The sequence below is a fragment of the Schistocerca americana genome, chromosome 1 (genome assembly GCF_021461395.2).
Source record: "Schistocerca americana isolate TAMUIC-IGC-003095 chromosome 1, iqSchAmer2.1, whole genome shotgun sequence".
Taxonomy (NCBI): Eukaryota; Metazoa; Arthropoda; class Insecta; order Orthoptera; family Acrididae; genus Schistocerca; species Schistocerca americana.
In genome coordinates, this window is record NC_060119.1 from 377,307,199 (window position 1) to 377,327,470 (window position 20,272).

At 39.9% G+C, this 20,272-nt stretch overlaps 1 protein-coding gene across 3 annotated transcripts in view; it reads left to right on the forward strand.

Annotated features, from left to right (window-relative positions):
• LOC124600577 (dipeptidyl peptidase 3) overlaps positions 1–20,272 on the forward strand; it is a 143,186-nt gene that overhangs the window by 13,017 nt on the left and 109,897 nt on the right. For all 3 annotated transcript variants that reach the window (XM_047136175.1, XM_047136174.1, XM_047136173.1), the window contains exons 2-4: positions 1,010–1,184; positions 1,637–1,756; positions 1,855–2,082. In XM_047136175.1, the coding sequence (XP_046992131.1) occupies positions 1,029–1,184; positions 1,637–1,756; positions 1,855–2,082 (504 nt within the window). In that variant the 5' untranslated portion in view covers positions 1,010–1,028. The remainder of the gene's footprint in view (positions 1–1,009; positions 1,185–1,636; positions 1,757–1,854; positions 2,083–20,272) is intronic.

Here is a 20,272-nt window from a genome sequence, read left to right on the forward strand (position 1 = left end):
TGTGCAGACCGACCATGTGTGACGTTGTGGCAGTGGCCGTGCCGAGGATGCACAAAGCAGCCAGTATGGGTCGTGGATCTCAAGTAACGGAGCACATGCATGGGTTGCCATTGCTGTGTCTGTACAAGTGCTCTAGCCTCTAGTGAGGGGATGTCATGGGCAGCACATTTGTGTGGTGCTGGGAGCACATAAAATAGTGTCACTGCTCCAGTGGTGTGAGCATTAGTGGCAGAGGAGGCAGCATTGGCTGGTGGTGTGTTGGATGCAACAGTAGAAGCAGTGGCGCATTGGAAACGTCGGGGTTGGCATCAGCCCGTGTTGTGTTGGAGGCGGTGTTGGTGGCATTGTGACTGGGGGCTATGGTAAGTGGATGCAACTCTACTTAGACAGTGCTGTGCTCGTTGGCTGGTAGTGGTGGGGGGGGGGGGGGGGCAGCGGCGGCAGTTTCTTCCAAACAAACATAGGCTGGCTGGCTGGACTGTGTTTGTGGAGACAGTTGTTGTGAACCCGTACAGATGGATGGAGAAGATTCTTGTCCCTGTGTTGCAGTGCCAGGTGCAGGCCTGGGTGCTGTAAGCAAAGCAGTGGTTGATATGCTCCATCCAAAGCATGACTGGAGTGCATCCTGCAGGGTCGCGGTGGATGAAGGTGCCATGCTAGAGGTGATGCTGTAGAGGAATTGGTCATAACTGAACCATGAAATCTTATCCTGTGCCAGCATGCCTCGATCTGTCAGCACATACACACTCCCTTTACTGACTTCCCTCCCACACAGCACTCGTTTGCACATGTACACCTATGTTCTGATTGGAAGGACGGTTCGTTAAATTTTCGGTTTGCTCATCTGGATTTTATATGAAAACCTTCTGTAAAAATTCTCTCCTTATCTGTCAAAATTATGAGCCCTTAATACAGAAAAATTGAGCTTGAAATAGGGGCAATAATTGATCTTGCATGAAATGAAATGTTCGATAATATTATTAAAATGTGTAATCTTATTTTGTTGCAGATATTCTACGTGTGAGGCAATGAGTGACAGAAAACATTTCATTCTTCCAAATGACCAGCCAGTGGTTGAACTAGACTGCACATCTGCCTTCAAAGACCTAACAGAAAATGAGAAGTTGTATGCTCACTTCTTAAGCCAGGCATCATGGAATGGAGGTCTAATTGTTTTGTTGCAGGTAGGGCAACATGTTTTAAGATGTATTTATAGAATAAATTAATCTGGAAAATATTGTAGCTGTGTTTGTGATGTTTTGAGGAAGTTTGTGATTGGGGTCAGAAGTTCCTGAGTGAAAAAAAAAAGGGTGCGGGTTCTTCTATTTGAGCCCTTCTTGCTCGGTGAACATATGTGTGCACCCAACTTATGTGTGGAATTGGTGTTTTTAATAATAATCATAGCTACTTTAACACCTTTAATTTGCTAGCATAAATCAGGAATTCTGAAAGTGGACTTTAACTAATTTCTGTTGATTTCTACATATATTAAGCTTTATAATACATGGATGTAAATTGTGAAATGCATTTGTCAAGGTCATTCAATTGTTCTAATGTGCATATTAGAGAATATGTTGACAAAATTCTATAAGAGTAGCTGTTTTAAATGAGTTAAGTATTGAGCTTATGATTTCAGACTTCACCGGAATCACCCCTAATATTCATACTTCTCCACAAGTTATTTTTGGGACAACCATTAACAGAACTACGAAAAGTAGCAATGGGTGAAGGTGGTCTGACTGAGGAAGAATATAAGGTAAATGGTGCCTTTTTAAAAATTTGTAGTGTAAACAGTCAAAAAAATATTTTGTCCATTATAAGTAACAAATACTTGATGTATTTCTTTATTTTCAGGCATTTTTGGTTTATTCGTGTGGTATTTTTACCAACAGTGGTAATTATAGAGGTTTTGGTGACAGCAAGATAATTCCAAATTTGCCTGTTGAGAAATTTGAGCAAGTGGTAAAACTGAGTGAAGCATATAGAAGAGAACCAAAAGTCTTGCAGAATCTGTGGGACAGGTGTAAAGACAGTATATATTCCTTGACTGAGAAGGAGAAATCTCTTGGTTTTGCTGATAAGGTACAGTATTATTGTACACAGTTATGAGTTTCATGTCAGCTAATTTTGATCAAGAGACAAAGAACTGCATTGAGGAAGGGGCAGGGGGGGGGGGAGGGGAGACAAGAAATTGCAGCAGTCAGAGATGGCAGAAAACTATGTAGAATTTTGAATTTTAATTCTCTGTTTCTACTTTCATCAGATAATATAAAAAAAAAGGTACAGAGGGAAGATATAACAGAAAGCACAAATCAGTTTGATTAAATAAGGTTTGTGGATGACTTAGACACAAAAATTGTGTCTTGGTCACATTTTATTATTTTTGATCATGCATTTTGGCAAGCAGCCATCCTTAAATCAAAATCTTAGAAAATCAGTACAAAATATTTCATCAAGTAGTACATGATAATACCAAATATAAGCACTTATAATTCATACGGTTGTCTACTACTTGATGAAATACATTGTATTTCAGTCATTTTCATTTACCCCTATTCTTTTCCCTCCTTTCTGAAGCCACTGGCTTCAAAAGCTTGCATGAATATAACCATAATTTGTGTTCTTCATTTTTTATTATATTTTCTGGTTTTGCATGTTTACCAATTTTGTGGAGAGAAATTTGTAAACTTTATGAATAACACAAAAATTTCTTTTGTAGAATATAAGAAAACTGCTATCTTCCTAATGTGATAAAAGATACACAAAAAGAGAGTATGAAAGTAAGGTACAACCTTAGGTGTAAAACCTGGCTGCCGGCCAGGCACTGCAGAGACTAAGTTAGTCATTCACTTTAGGCAGCCACCCCCCAGAATTCTAAGTCTGGCCATATGCACGATTTGGTAACACTGTACGATGAGAGAGTGCCAGGAAAAATTGTCTTCTTCTCAGTTTGTGACAGTGCCTATCAGCTGGTGATGTAGTGGTAAACATCACACGATATAGACACAAAGCATGAGTTGGTCCACTCCTTCCCCTATTTTTTAAATTGCTTTTCGGCTGTCTGCTAAAGTTTTCAGTCTCATGGAACTTCAAAGATAATTCGCTTTACTTTTTAACTCAGCAGTAATACAAAAACTTCCAGAAACAATTCGCCAAAGCAATTTCATAGCTACATAAAGTTCAGAACAGTCCACACTTTGAGAGTTTCCTCACTCTATTGTGACCATCAGCTACTGACTACAAGCTGTCTCATGTCAGGTGCAGTCCAACCAGGTGCTGTGGATGTGTTTCATCATGTGATTTTCTTATTTGATGTTCTAGTATTTATTTTGCAGCTACACATTAGATTTAGCATACTTATGAACATTGTTTAAATGTTGTAAAATACTTGGATGTGGAAAAAGGACTAAAATTTACAACATATTGTTTGCTTTGGTTTAATACAGCGGTGAAGGCAGCTCAAACTTTTGTATTGTGTTTGTGGAGTGCAGTGTTACGTGGCTTTATGCTTAATTACAGACTTACTATTTTATCACTCGGTTTGTTTTCACCACATAATGCCCGCTGTTTACGTCCTCCTCCGTTGCTGAGCGATGTATCACTTTTCGTTCTGACGCCGCAACTCTTCCTTTCCTATATCTTTACAACTTTTTATCTATATAAGTGATGAACTATTGGTTTTGCAGTTTAACAACTTTTTAATAACTGTGGAAGTATTACAGGCCTCGGGTCCCACTTAATGTGTCACCCGCCTATACGTTTGACATGAACCTTTCAAGACTCGATCGATCTGTTTACAAAGTGAAAGCAGAATATCTCTTCCTTTGACGTTGTCCAACAACGACCTAGGAAGCTCGACGCCCTCGCAGCCCAGGCTCTTCCGTGGCTCGCAGTAGTTTGCAGCATTTGTTTTATTCCTTGTCCTTTTGCCACTATGTCGAACTTTCATGGTGATCGTTGGGCAACGTCTTCCACGTTACCGGCAACATAAATAAACTTTCTTCCCACAGTATTTCTGAAAACCCAAAAACAAACTTAAAGAACATAATAATAATAACGGTTCTTACAATTATTCGTACAAGTCTTGGTCAGTTTAATGAGGGGTGGGACAGGCCTAAGCCTTGTGACACCAAAGGAGATAGTGCTTTTGTGCAAAACATGTCAGAAAAAGATTTTTTGCTTGAAGAGTGTTCTGGAACGAATAATTTTCCACTTTCAGGACATCTCAATAACTGAAATATTTGGTGAACTGAGACTATTATGTCAGAACTTGTAGATTTCTACTGGCATGGGATTGGTAAAAAACCTGAGCAGTGTCAGATTGTTTTAGATAATGAAAAAGAATATATCGTTGACCGATGATTAATTTGTCTCTGATATTCACTGTTGTGTTCAGTAAATTAATAGAAAACACTATAGGGTCATTTCATCTCAAATCAACTAACAGTCTGAACCTTGATATCTCAGATTTGGATGAATTTTTTTTCCAGGTAATGTACCCACTAACACTAGTTTAAATTTGAAATTTCAGATTTTTCTGACCTTTGGTTTTTGAGTTTCAATCGTTTTTGATCAATCGATGATTGTTTTAAAATGCTGTAGCTCAAAAACTATACAACCCAGAGAGATCAAACTTGCACCATTGTTTTCCTCTATAAATTCCCTCCAATTTGATATGTAACATGACTATGCTACCTAAATCTGAAAATTTAAACTATTCCAAGAAACATTTTTTGAAATTTCCAAAATACGTACCCTCAGATTTCTTTATAAAAATTATGTGTTTTGTCCAGTCTAACTGACTACATGCACACAAAATTTCAAGATGGGACCTGAATGAGTCCTTGTATAAAATAATAATTTACTACTGCAATACACACTAGTGAGGTGAAAAGCAGACTATTTCTACACTATGAATGCTAAGGTAGGCCTATGTAATTCTAACAAACTTAAATTATTATGTTAGTCTTTTTATGCAACGTTACCCTCTTATTGTTTGTTAATTCATTAAATGATATTTTAATGCGAGAATAAAATATATAAAAAAATAATAACTTAAGAATCTTAAGTTTTTGTATGGCATTCACTTTTTATTATAAAAAACGTGAGATTTCATATAGGGTCAAGGCTCTAGTTTTGGCCACTACCTCACTTACGGCCACCTTGATGCAACGAGGAAGCTACACTACATCCTTTCATCATATATTATAAATAGGAGGGAAAACTAAAGCATCTGCAGTATTTCTTCATATCAGATTGCCTGAAACATAATGCAGTCGTTTTCTATGTATTCCATAAAAAACTGTTAGAAATCGTAAAGCAAAACTTGCCTTTTGCACTTAAAAAGATTACTTACTTTTCTGATGGCAGCACTGCACAATATAAAAATAAGAAAAACTTCCTTAATTTGTGTTTGCATAAAACTGATTTTGAAGTTGAGGCAGAGTGGGAGTTCTTTGCAACATCCCATGGCAAGAGCACATGCGATGGCCTTGGCGGAACTGTTAAGCAGCTAGCTGCTAAAGGTGGCTTACAAAGGCCATATAACCAACAAATCTTAACACCCAGATCACTTAATGTATTTGTCATGGAAAACATAAAAAACTTTGGCTTTGAATATTGCACAACAGAGGACTGTCCAAAGGATACTTACTTCCTTGGTTTAGTGAATCAAAAGCGATTGTGGGAGCACAAAAGTTTCACTCATATAAACCCTGCACAGAGTGTCAAATTACTGTCAAGCCTTATCATTTTAGTGTGGATGAGTCTCTTGAATATGAATATGTGACAACACTGAACCAAATAACACCGTCACATATGGAAAATATTACTGCTGGTTTTGTGACAGTAGCATATGACGACTCTTGGTGGTTAGGGTGCATTGAAGAAAAATACAATGACATGTACTGAATAAATTTTTTACACCCAAAGGGTCCAGCCCAGTCTTTTTACTATCCACAGCCAAGAGATATATTAGATGTACCAGGAAATACTCTTTTACAAACAGCGAATCCGACAAAAGCTATGGGAAGAACCTGCACTTCAAGTGCTAAAGAAATGAAGTTGTCTTCTCTTGCTTTGGAAAAATATCTTAAAGATAATAAAAGAAGCACGTTTAAATTATGTTACACCTACCCTCACTAAACACTAAGTTGTATAAATACCATGTGTATTAGCTTTGTAAATACCAATTGGTATTAGAAATACAGTTCTATCCATGCAGATATCAACAAGTTAATCTTTTTCCCAAGTGAAATTACTTATACGCCAATTTCTGATGTAAGGAACTTGTTGTAAATGATTAGAAATAACCCTGGAAAACCAAGAAAAAGATAATCTCTGCCATTTACAACTATGGATGAAGGTGAGTGGCTTTATTCAAAATTTTAACTTGTAGCATGTATATTACAAATTAAAATGTGTTCACTTCCTTATGATGCATAGTTAAAAGAATCATGAACATTAAATTAAAACAGCACTATATCATTTAATGAATTAATAAACAATAAGAGGGTAATGTTGCATAAAAAGGCTAACATAATAAGTTAAGTTTGTTAGTTACCTTAGTATTCATAGCCTAGAAATAGTCTGCTTTTCACCTCACTAGTGTGTATTGCTGTAATAAAATATTATTTTATACAAGAACCCAATGAAATCCCATCTTGAAATTTTGTGTGCATGTAGTCAGTTAGACTGGACAACACATATAATTTTTATAAAGAAATCCGAGGGTGCGTATTTTGGAAATTTCAAAAAATGTTTTTTTGGAATAGTTTAAAATTTTCCGATTTAGGTAGCATAGTCATGTTATGTATCAAATCGAAGGGAACTTTTAGAGGAAAACAACGGTGCATGTTCGAGCTCTCTAGGTTGTATAGTTTTTGAGCTACAGCATTTTAAAACAATCATTGATTGATCAAAAACAGAGGTTTTTTTTTTTATTTTTAAACCCTTGAAACTCAAAAACCAAAGATCAGAAAAATTTGAAATCACCATTTTAAACTAGTGTTAGTGGGTACATTACCTGAAAAAAATCATCCAAATCTGAGAGGTCATGGTTCAAATCATGTAGTACAATTGGTTGATTTGACATGACTGTACCAAAACAATTAAATGCAGGGTGTATCAAAAAGAATCATCTGATTAAAAAAAATAATAACTATTATTTGAGATATGTGTGTGAACAACATACCGTTGGAAGGAGCAAACTCTCAAGTTTTACATGGTTCCCGCTAGGTAGCAGCAGTGTGCACCCACTTCAGTTCTAGTAAAAATGGTATCAGGTCAACAGAAAGCATTTTGTATTCTACATTTTGCGCAGTGCAGGTCCGTAACAACTGTGCAGCATGACTTTTGTACTGGGTATGGTGTGGATCCTCCTACAGCACAGAGCATGAACAATTCCGAGAAACAGGGTGTTTGTGTAAATGCAAATCGCAGGGCCATCCCCAAGTGTCTGACACAGACATTGAACCATCCGCCATAGCTTCACAAGGAGTCCGCAGAAATTCGTTTGCCATGCAGCTCGACAGGTCCACATGCTCCAGATGTCCGTCTGGTATGTGTTGTGTCAGCGTTTACATCTGAAATTATACAAAGTTCAGCTACTGCAAGCTCTATGTGAAGGTGACAAACAACAATGTGTGGAGTTCTGTAATTTCGTTCTTGGCAAGATAGAGGATAACAGTTTTCTTCCATGCTTAGTGTTTAGTGACGAGGCAAAATTCCATTTAAATGGAAAGGTAAACCACCATAATGTGAGAACATGGGGTATGGAAAAACTGCATGAAGTTGTAAAACATGAGAGGGACTCTAAAATTTAATATGTTTTGTGCAGTTTCATGGGAAAAGGCGTATGGTCCTTTTTTCCTTGCTGAGAACACTGTTACAGGAAGCACATATCTCAATATGCTGGAGAACTTTCTTTCCCCGTTGTTGGAGACTGATTCGAACAATTTCATTTACCAACAGGATGGGGCACTGTCACACTGATATCTGGAAGTGCAGTAATTTTCAAATCAAAAGATTACAGTGCGATAGATCGGTCACAATGGACCAAATGATTCAGCCTGACATTACCAGCCTCGAAGGTCGCCAGAGCTGACTATATGTGATTATTTGTTGTGGGGGCTTATAAAAGACTCTGTTTATGTGTGTCCGTTACCAACAACAGTGAATGAATGCGACATCACATAACAGCGGCTGTGGTAGCTGTAAGTCGAGACATTCTCGCTGCAGTGTGGGAAGAATATGAATGCTGCATTGACATGTACAGTGATCTCAAGGGGTGCATATTGAATAGCTGTGAAAAGGTATGAAAAAAACTTTCCGAGTTTCCTGCTCATCGTATATGCTTCTTAATTTCAGAAATATAGACTTGCAAATTGGATGATTCTTTTTGATACACCCTGTACTACGTACCACTACAACCTTAGGCAAAAGCCTATTTTAATAAAATAAAGTATCTGTAACACAAACATATCTATATCGTCGTGAATTAGTGAGATATTATTGAATTTAGGCTTTCATATGGCCTGCGTTTACTTGCTGTCCTGTGTTGTTGGTGAGAATATTATATGCTGCAGCATAGTATGTTTTGTTCACATTGCTCTTATTTCTGTTGTTTCCATTTTGTTGTTTAATTTGATTAGTTGATTTTTTTTTTGCCCCTTTCCGTCTGCCAGTATCTGTGGGTCAGATAGACATTTTGCTCAAGATTTCAAGCTTCCAACTGTATTTTCCTGGGGTGAGCTTGCTTTAAAGTTCTGCATTTTCATGCAGGACAGGTTTATACAATATCTTCTCTTCACGTCCTAGTCTTCCGTTCATTGGTAGAATTTTGGGAAGATGTGGTACATCTGTAAAGGAGACCGCTTATAAAACACTAATACGACCTATTCTTGAGTACTGCTCGAGTGTTTGGGATCCCTATCAGGTCGGATTGAGGGAGGACATAGAAGCAATTCAGAGGCGGGCTGCAAGATTTGTTACTGGTAGGTTTTATCATCATGCGAGTGTTACGGAAATGCTTCAGGAACTTGGGTGGGAGTCTCTGGAGGAAAGGAGGCATTCTTTTCGTGAATCGCCACTGAGGAAATTTAGAGAACCAGCATTTGAGGCTGATTGCAGGACAATTTTACTGCCGCCAACTTATATTTCGCAGAAAGACCACAAAGATAAGAGAGATTAGGGCTCGTTAAGAGGCATATAAGCAGTCATTTTTCCCTTGTTCTGTTTGGGAGTGGAACATGGAGAGAAGATGCTAGTTGTGATACAAGGTACCCTCCGCCACGCACCGTATGGTGGATTGCAGAGTATGTATGTAGATGTAGATGTGTGTGAGTTCAGAAGAGGCGGAGTAATGAGTAGGAGTTGAAGAAATTTTTGATGAATAAGGTTCTTAGATAGACATCTGCAAGTTCCTTACCCTCATACAAATCTGCAGATATTAAAGTTTTGTAAAGAAATTTCATCTGCCATTGCACCAACAAAAGGCTTGTGCTTGGCCTGAATTTTCGTTTGCTGGAGTCTGCACTCATCTTTGAAGTAAATTAAGCCCGGATGAATTTCAAGACAGTCATATAAATTTTAAATTCATTAGAATAGCATAAAACTTTTGCTCCTTATTTATGTATAAAGCTGTTTGTTGGGTACAATTTTTGTACTCTGTTTTCAACATTTTATGCACGGGACTTGTAATTAAGACAACCATATATCCATACTGTGATACCATGTGGCTTGACATATTATTGATATGGATGAGAAATAACTAGGGACCGGAAAATGCAGCATCTGTTATTCGTAAAATTTGCAGCATTTTTTGCAAAATTAGTATCGATTTTTGTCAAAATTCACATTTTTTAAAAATTGATTAGATGCATAAATTAAAAGGTTGTCATTGTACATGAGTGAAGACATAGCAAATCTTAGTTCTTTGAAACAAATTGTTAAAGAAACAGTCCTGATTGGGAACTTTTTGATGCAAATGTTTGCTTTTCCAAAACCTTGAACACCTTTTTCTTCCGAAATGACCTTTTCTTCATTTGTCTGTTTTCAAAAATGATTGCTTTGTTGAAAAGCAGCAGCATTTTACCATCAGTGAACTGGCTGTGTCTCTAACATAAGGTGTTTCTGGATGTTATCTGTCTTTTCCCGCCCAATTCAATGATTACAAAATCAGCAGACTATTAATTTAAATCTTACGTAGGTATTCATAGCTTTGCAACCCATGCTTGACAACGCCACAGATGGAACTGACAAGGCATGTAGCTTACAAGTAGAAACGAACATATGGTAACTCTTACTTTAATGTCCACCTGCTTAGCTGGGTGGAAACATACTCACCTCCCATGCAAGCAGGCCCGGGTTTGATTCCCAGCCAGGTTGGAGATTTTCTCTGCTCAGGGACTGGGTGTTGTGCTGTCCTCATCATTATTTCATCCCCATCACCGGTGCGCAAGTTACCCAATGTGGCGTCGACTGAAATAAGACTTGCACTCGACGGCCGAACTTTCCCGGATGGGGCCTCCCAGCCAATGATGCCATACGCTCATTTCATTTCTTATTTTAATGTTAGGGGAAGAATTTCGGCACATGTAAACAGATTTTGTTTTCTAATCACTATAGTGCAGAGTGTGGTCACTATATGGTGTAGTGACAGATGGCCACGAGCATAAAAAAATTAGAATTTTGAATGCCAGTTGGGAGAGGAGCAGCCTACTACAGAACTGACACATTGTTGCAGGGATCACAGATTTCTTCTGGTGTTGTAAATGTTGTAATCAAAATCTGTGATGGACCAGGAGTAGTCATGTCACATATTTCAAAATAATAAAAGAAAACAAGAAGCAATGCACAACACAAAACAGTTAGGGACGGCCATCATGCAATTGCTTGTTGAGATGAGTGTTGTTTAATGGCATAGTTCATGCCCGAACTCTAGCGGTATTTGATGCAACCACAATTCAAAACATCTGACATCTACTTTGCCATGTTAAAAGTATCCGCATTATACAATCATTTGAGTTTTAGGCATTTCTTTGTTATAACATGGTAGATCTGACAGCTGTGTACTACATTACAGTGCGCAGCATGTATCTTTGACTATTCAACTGTCACAAGTGGCATGGCACTAGATCATGGAGGACATTGATACATCATTGTGTTCATACACTTTTTATTTTGCAATCTATACGAGTTGGGCTTTGCCAGAAGATGTAAAATACCACTAACTGAAAATTGGTACATTTTCAATATTTATATGCAGAAAGTAAACCTATTTCAAACTATCTCTGATAAAATACTTCATGTGGATAAAATTCGCTATGAAGTAGTGTCTGTCAAGTAATTTCGCATTTTCATACTTTGAGGGAGAATTTGCATCTATTTCGCATTTGAAACTTCCTGGCAGATTAAAACTGTGTGCCCGACCGAGACTCGAACTCGGGACCTTTGCCTTTCGTGGGCAAGTGCTCTACCATCTGAGCCACCGAAGCACGACTCACGCCCGGTCCTCACAGCTTCACTTCTGCCAGTATCTCATCTCCTACCTTCCAAACTTTACAGAAGCTCTCCTGCGAACCTTGCACTCCTGAAAGAAAGGATACTGCGGAGACATGGCTTCGCCACAGCCTGCCAGGAAGTTTCATATCAGCGCACACTCCGCTGCAGAGTGAAAATCTCATTCTGGTATTTCGCATTTATTGCAAAATGCAAATTTTTCCGGTCCCTACAAGTAACATACTGCCATAATTACTGAAGCAGATTTTATGAACTTTTCTGTGGCTCATTTCCACTGCACATAATACTACAGCTGTTGCATTACAGCTCAGTACTTCTCATATGAATGTTGTCTTGGTCTAGAGGCATTATTCATATGAAACTATATGGGACTAAATTGAAAACAAACTGTAATAACTATGATGCACTGCCTAGAAAATCAGCACTATGCTCAGCTTGATTCTCTGTCTTAAGTGTACTGCAAGTTGAAAAGCTCTTCAGCATTGACACTTTTTGCTGTTGTTGACAAAGCACCAATAGTAGTAATATTGCAAACATTATGAGTAGATGATATTTGTCTTTTGGTATTGAGACTGAATGACAATTTTGCTTAAAGATGACATATTCCACATATTACTGTCAAGTGTTCTGTGTTTCTTATGCCACTTTCTGGGGACAGCTGCTTCTCCTTTAATGTTTGCTAGTTGGATTTTCTCCACTCCGTTTTGAGCCTGCTAAATGGTTTCCATGCACAGTAAACTTTCTTGATTTGGAACTTTGTTACTGGTAGCTTTTGAAGTCTCTGTGTGCTCATGTTGTGCAATCAGTGCTGTGTTATCTTTTTGTTCGTGTTTCTTTGTTTTGGGGATAGTACAAATGACAGTTTTCATAAGAAAATTGTTTCAAAGGCTATAATGACCAAAATATGCGTTACCTGTCCATAATGTTTAAAGTATAACCACAGGAATGCCCCAGAAATGTGAATCCCATATGGCGAATGAACCTTCCAGTTTGCAGTAAGACAGAAAAAAAGAAAAAATTGTAACAGTTGTTGATTTATCGTATTTAGTTTGCAGTTGGTGCATATGACTATTATTAGTAACTACACTCTATGCCCTTAACCTAGTTACAGAAATCGGAATAAAATTCAGTGACATACTCTTTGGGTATTCTGACCCTTGGCAGCAGTGTCTTTGAGATGCAAGCTATAGCAGTTCTGAGCAACACATTGGCTGATATTGGTACTCCTTGTAGGATAATTGAATCTTGCCAACACGACGGGATACGTTTGCCAACTCAGTGCCTGATGAGTTCTTTCTGAGTGGTACAGAATAATCCTATTAAATTCACTTGATTTTTATGTCATTTCCGTTGAGAAATCTATGTGGTTTTTCACTCAAGGTGTGTCAACATTATCAGTTCATGGTCTTGACTCCACTAAAGTCATTACACGCAAAATTTGCAGCTAATCTCATATTCCACATTGCAGTTCATCTGTCCTAGTGACCACTGAGGCAACAGGTGAGTGATGAATACTGCAGCTCTTTGCTATCTCTGAGGTAACATAGCTATCTGTGAAGTGAAGGCTGTTGTGGCTTGCAGTTCCAGTCCTGCCGAAAGCCAGATTTTTGGCTGTTCTGTTACAGACATACAAGAAACCACACCAGAAATCAGTAAGGAAATATTAGGAAACCTTCTCCATCAAAAGCCATTTTGATACTTCCAGTATTTTGTAGCATAATGGTGAAGAACCTAAGATATTGCACAATTGATAATGCCTCCATCCACTTCTCCTGGACATAAATTATGGTTCTTGTGACTACACAGATTTATCTCTATAAAGTGTTCCATTTCTGTATCACTTGACTGTAACACAGGACAGCAAATAAATGCAGATTCTTGTGACTACACAGATTTATCTCTATAAAGTGTTCCATTTCTGTATCACTTGACTGTAGCACAGGACAGCAAATAAATGCAGACTATTTCGAAGCTCAGTCTGTAATAATTTATTAATTCAAGTCAATATAGGCATGCTCATGTTAAAAATACTTTGTTTTATTGAAATAGATACTCGTTGTGTGGTTATCGTGGTAAGCTGTATTTCATTTGTGTTGGTGCAGTGCATATTTTAATAGTTTTCCATTAATTTATTGAATGCAATGGTAAGCATCAGAGGAAAATTAATAGTCAACAATATAGCCTATTGTGTTATCTAAAGCAGTCTGACACTGCTCGGATAGTTTACTGATCCCACGCTGGTAGACACCTACATGTTCTGAGGTAAAGATGTTGTCAAACCAGGTTTGAAGTGCATTTTTGCCAAAAAACAAATTTCCTTGGCAGTTATTTGAAAAGAAGTGGGAAAAGTAAACATTGAGGGCATAAGATTGGAATAATTAGTGCATAAGGAATTACTTTCCAAACAACCTCCTGGATAGTTTTTTGAAAGGTATTTCATTTGATTGCAACAGGTACCAGCTGCAATGGACACACATCTGGGAAGGAGTTCATAGTGCACAACAGCCTTTTTGAGCCATGTGGTGCACAATATTATGTTAACCTAACCTTTGTTCAAGTGTGTGTCTTTTGTTAGAAGTTGGCTGCTAATTTCTTCTTAAGAAGTTAACGTAATGACATCATAATTCATCATCAGTAACAATATTACATAGGAATGCTTAATGAGTGAACTGATAACTTTCAAACCAAAATGCAGTAGTAATCATCCCTTTCATTTTTATTGCTTTGAGTTAGAACATGCAGTACTCCTACACAAGAGATGTTAACTTATTGAATGGAAATGTTACATGGCAATTAAATGGTTGCAGTTTATCACTTATGTCAGTTATTGAAACTTCCTGAATGTGGAAATCATTCAGTCCAGAATAATATTTCTTCAGACAAGAAAATTCTTTCCTTGTGTGTTCTGTGCAAAATCACTGTCCCTCACATATGGTACAAAGGTTTTCAGCTGCCTCTGCTGCATTCATCCTGTATTATACCTTAAATGAACAATAAGTTGCAAATGTTAGAACTTTTTCCACTTCTTGAGGAATGAAAACTGCAAACAGCTATGTCAAACAGCATTTATTTAGGCCCACGACCAGTTTCGTTGCTTAGAGCTTCAGGTGGGTATCTCAATATCGGTTAAAAACCAGTGTGTTCCCCCAATCATTAGTAACAGCAATAACAAATAAATACTGACAAACTGTTGCATGTGACCCAAATTTGGGGAGAATGAAGACCCAACATTCACTGTCCAAATAACAGTATTCCAGCAAGTGAGCATACTGCCAAATTATAGAGGAGCTGAATGATGCCATCAGGATCCCCCAAAAATAGAGCCAGAATATAACAGTATAAGCAGACATAATGTAAAAACTGTGGTATGTACCTTCAAAAGCCACATTCTTCACATTGACAAAATTTACCAAAATAGTTACCACTGGACACCACCTCATACCCTGTTGACTTAACAAGAAGGCATAACCGAACAGACATTTTAACCAATACAGCAAGTGTAGCATGTTAATAATATAAAATATACAAGTATCGATCTAAAAAACATCCCTGCCCCAGCCTAGGAAAAGCCACCCACACATGTAGGAAACAAGTTAAGAAATATAAGTGGCAGGGAATTAAAGTTAGCACATAGGAACCACAAAGCAAATTACTTAGGGGGATGGATAAGTCAACTCATTAAAAACAATCTGTATCAACACTAGTTTTTAGAGGTCCATAAGGCCTTGATGTAGATTGTTTTGCGGGGTGGACAACAGTAATTTGTTTCGCGGTTCCTATGTACTGACTTAAATCTGTTGCTACTGAAGTGTTTTAAATTGTTGGCTTAAAGTTTGAGTGGCTTTGCCGTGAGAGAGAGAGAGAGAGAGAGTGTGTGTGTGTGTGTGTGTGTGTGTGTGTGTGTGTGTGTCATTCCTGTAAATTATGTTGTATTATTAGCATGATGTTAAACTTGCTATATTGCTTCAGATGTATTTTAGTTACGCCTTGTAGGTCAGTAGGGTTGGGATTGTGTCAAGTGGTAACTATGTAATGTTGGATTGTTACCATTTACTGTTATAAAGAGCTCAGTTTTGTAACGAAGTTAGCCAACTGTCCCTCTCCGGACCAGAGCTTGCAGGATGGGGCTAACAAGAGGTTCTTGCTCTACACTGTGGTGGCGCAGCATATGCCTGGCCAATGAGCATGTACCACACTAGGATACATCGCAGTTGGCTCCTACAGGCTCAGTATTAACATGACATTGCTAGAGCTTGTATGGTGCAATGAGATATTTTTCCTGGATTTTGGTAAATTTTGCCGACATGGAGGATATGCTTACTGTGAGGGTACATGCCATGGTTTTTACATTCGGTTTATTATGTTGCAGGTTCCATCTCGATTTTTGGGGAATGCTGATGGCACTGTTCAGTGTAGCTTTATAATTTGGCATTATGCTTGTTTGGCAGATTGCTATTATTTGGACAGTGAATGGATGGTCTTCTACCCATCTCCACTTTTGGGTCTTATATGATGTAATGTGTTTTATGTAATTTAATTTATGTAATGTGTTTATTTGTTATTGTCACTATTAGTGATCGGGGAAAATTCTGTTTTTAATTGCTATTTCCCTTTTGTATTCAGATATCCATCTGAATATTTGGCTCTAAGCTGTGAAAGCACCTGTGGGGTCCAAATAAAGAATCTTATGTTCAGCTGTTTGCAATTTTCAATCCACACAATGTACATCCACAGCTGGGGTTGCCCTGAAAACGAAGTTGCTTGCAACTTTTTTCACTTGTGATTGTTTTTCAACACTTAAACAGCATTCATAAGTTCGAAGTTTGCAAAGTGTCAACTACCTTCACAGTGGCAGGCCCCTGTCCATACAGGGATCACATGGGTTCCTGAGCTGTAAACTCCCATTCATGCCAAAGAGTATATCCTGTTGTGTCCGGAGCACAAGGCTCTGGGCAACAGTTAACCAGCCATGTTGCCATTACTGTGGTTGGGTGGCACCTGTGGGGAGAGCCCCCATTCAAAGTAGGTGGCACCAATACAGATGACTTACAAATGAAGTGGCTCGAACTTTCTTTCACTGATGACAACACAGCCCCAGCAATCTCTTCTGAAGGAAAGGATTAAAACAACGCAGAGAGATATGACCACACAATGTTTCCTTCTCTGACTATGCCATGGGAGGAATGTAGAGCTGAGGGACAAGGGGAGAAATGCTCCCCACAATACTTAGTTTTTGCTAGGACCAATGTGGGGGAGAGGAGTCCTTTTTGTCAACAAAACTATTATTCTTCGTTGAACACCTTGAGGACAGGTTTGGGCAATTGTCAGCAACCCTGATAATGAAATGTGGTTAAATTCTGATTAAGCTCAGTCACAAGTGCTGCCCATCTGAGACAAGGTGTGTGATGTTCTTGGAACCTATCACCCCACCCCTCACCCCTCCCCCCCCCCCTCCCCCCCCCCCCCCCCACCCACCCACGAGACCGATGATGAGCTATATGCCATTTTAGAACGATATGGTTTGCATTTTGTTCATCCTGTCCAGAGAGGGCCAAATGACAATACAGTTGATACTGGAGCCTTCATCTTTGCCTTTGAAGGCAACTAGTTGCCTGAAACAGTCAAGCTGATGGCGTATGGATGTGACATGAAACTGTAAGTTTCACCTCCCATGATGTGCTTCAAATGCATGAGATTTGGGCACATGTCTTCACGTTGTAATGTCAGTTCTGTCTGTAGGGATTGTGGTTGTCATTTGCACACAAATGCTCCTTGTGTCCCTCTCCCCCTCCCCCCTCTCACCCCCACTCCCACTCCCCACCTTCTCACCCCTCCCCATTGTGTGTCATCTGCAGGAAGTACCATTTGCTCTGTTCACCAGACTGCACCAGTTCCAAAGAGAAAAGAAAATCCAATAATACAATATCCTTGGGTGACTCACATATCAGAAGGCAATGAATAAATATGATCGTTTGCTTCCTATCGGTATGAGGAAGATGTGTACTATGACTATGACGACGTCAATCTCTGTAGCAACAGTACCCTTCCCCTTTGTGCCTTGTAAGTCGGAGCCTCAGGGCTGCATGACTACACTGTCTCCCCTGTTGGTTACCCTTCCCCCCTCCTCCTACTGTTTACCCCCCCCCCCCCCCCCCAACTCACTGTGCGAGTGTTGACTCCCACCCACCAGGGACATCAATCCCCAACCCCAAGCCAGAGAAGTGATAACCTCTCTTGGTGTGTGTCACCAGGGAGGGATCCCTCGGGACACTTCGCACCGATCTGCAACTGGATATTAGCCAGTGGCTGAAAGAGCCTCAGCTTGCTGGTCGTAGGGCTTTATATCACTCCTCTGTCACTGAAACTAAGGCAGATTAACGCTTGCAGACATTGAAATCATCCAAGGAGAAGAGGAACAAAAAGATCTCGAAGACCTATGAGGTTCCAGTGATCCCCATGCCACTTTACCCCGTGCATTCTGACTTTGTACCTGAGGCACAGTTTCTTGTGGCCCCTGTGGCACCAGATCCCACACCTGACCTGCTTCAGAACTGTTGTGTATTGGTGCTATATCTTTGCAGCCAGTAGCAGCAGGTGACACTAAGGCATGACCTACATCCTTAGTTCTTTCACATTGCATAGGATGCCGATAGTGTGACCCGCTTGTTGAACTACTGTAGCGGTTGTTTACACGACCTGGCTGAGCTACAGTGAGCTTTCTGAATTGCCCACCAGGAAAAGCAGTTCCCAGCATTGCAAACCCTTACCCCCTGCAGCTATTAGGGCTATTTGAAGTATTGTGCTGACTATGAAAGAGTGTCAGGTGGAGCTTGCACTCATGTTCTGGACTCTGTCAGCAACAAGCACATGCCACTTGATACAACTTAGGAGGCTGTGTCCGTATTTTACCGTGTGTAACTTGGGTCTTCCTTCCAGTGGTGGAGTGTGTTAGACTGTGTTGTCTGCACTGCTTTCTCAGCACCCCACCCTCCCCTTTCCAGAGTGACGTCAATGCCCACAATCCTTTCTTGGGTGGGATGATGACTATTGGTTGTGGTAAAGCTATCAAAACTTTGCTGTCAGAGCACTTCAATACTAGTGCCTCCACACACTTCGGTGTGGCATGTGGATCTCTTATGACCACTGAACTTTCCATTTGCAGCCCTGATTTCCCACCCCTACCCCCTCCCCGTCCATTGGAGAGTCCATATGACCTATGTGACAGTGTTCATTTCCCGATTGTCCTATCCATCCTGTAGAACCACTTTCCTGGACATCCATGCAGGGGGGTGGGGTCTCAATAATGACGATGAGGACACCTGTGCATTTGCCATCACATTTAGCACCCTGTCACATGGAGGTATCAATGTGACTGTCAAGAGCACAACTGCAGCCATTATATCAGCAGTAGACTTAGTGATTCCCTATTCCTTTGCCCCCCCCCCCCCCCCCATCCCTGTCAGAAAACAGTAGCTTGTGAGACTTCAGAAATCGCTGTGGCCATTAGAGGTTGCACACAGGCTCTCCAGTGCCATATGTGACATCCATCAATGGAACACCTCATTGTCCTTGTGAACAGCTCTGTGCTCAGGTCTGCCACCTGATAAACAGACAGAAACAAGAATCTGGAAACGATATGTTGCTACCATTTCGCGCCATGCCCTTCCTTCATACGTCTGAGCAAAGGTGCAACGCCTCTGTGGACACTGGACCCCACAGGTGTGCCTAGTATCTACACTGACCCCTGTGCTGTCTCCAAACACTTCATTATGCTTGAGCCTCTGTGCCTGAGAAGTATTGGCCTGCATTTTATGTCCTCAGACAGCAGGTGGTATGAGTTCACTTACCATTGACTACACTTCACCTAGAGCCATGTATTGCTCCATTCAGTGGGTGGGAATTCCTCAGGTTTAGGGCCAGGCCACGTTCACAGCCTAATTCTTAGACATGGATTGATGGATTTCCAGTGTCATGTACTTGCCATTTTCAACCGCATTTGGAGCAAGGATGAGTTTTTACCTCAATGTGAGGAAGTGTAATTGTCCCTGTACTGAAACCCGATAAACGTCCTCCCAATTATTCTCACTGGCGTTCCATGCAAGTTGCTCAAACATATGGTGAGCTGGCAACTCCATTGGTACCTTGAGTCCTGGCATCTTTTGGCCGTATCCCAGGGCAGTTTGTACCAAGGCTGTTCAACTTCTGACAATTAAGTCTTCCTGGAGATTGCCGTTTGGTCAGCTTTTGTCCAGTGTCGACACCTTATCACTGTCTTCTTTGACTTGCAAAAAACTTATGACACCACATGGCATCATTACATTCTCATTACCCTACCTGAATAGGGTCTCCAGGGCTCACTCGTGATTTTTGTGCAGAACTTTCCAGATTCAAGTTTGTGCCCTTCACAATACCCCTCCCCCATATACAAGAGAACTGTCTCCCAAAGAACTCTGTAATGTGTGTGCACCTTCTTCTGGTGGCTATCAGAGGGCTATCTGTAGCTTTGAGGTCAACCGTTACCCTCCCTGTTTGCTGATGACACTCTCATTTACTATTTCTACTCCACTGTGGGTGTTACTGAACGCCAAGTGCAGGTGCAGCCCGTGGATCTCACCCATGGCTTCCGGTTTTCAGCCACCAAGACATGCGTCTTTACCTTCAGTAGCCTTTGTACTGTCCATCCACAGCCAGAACTCACCTTGACGACCAATTGGCAATTTAATGGAGTGTTATCACTTTCCAGGACTTGTCT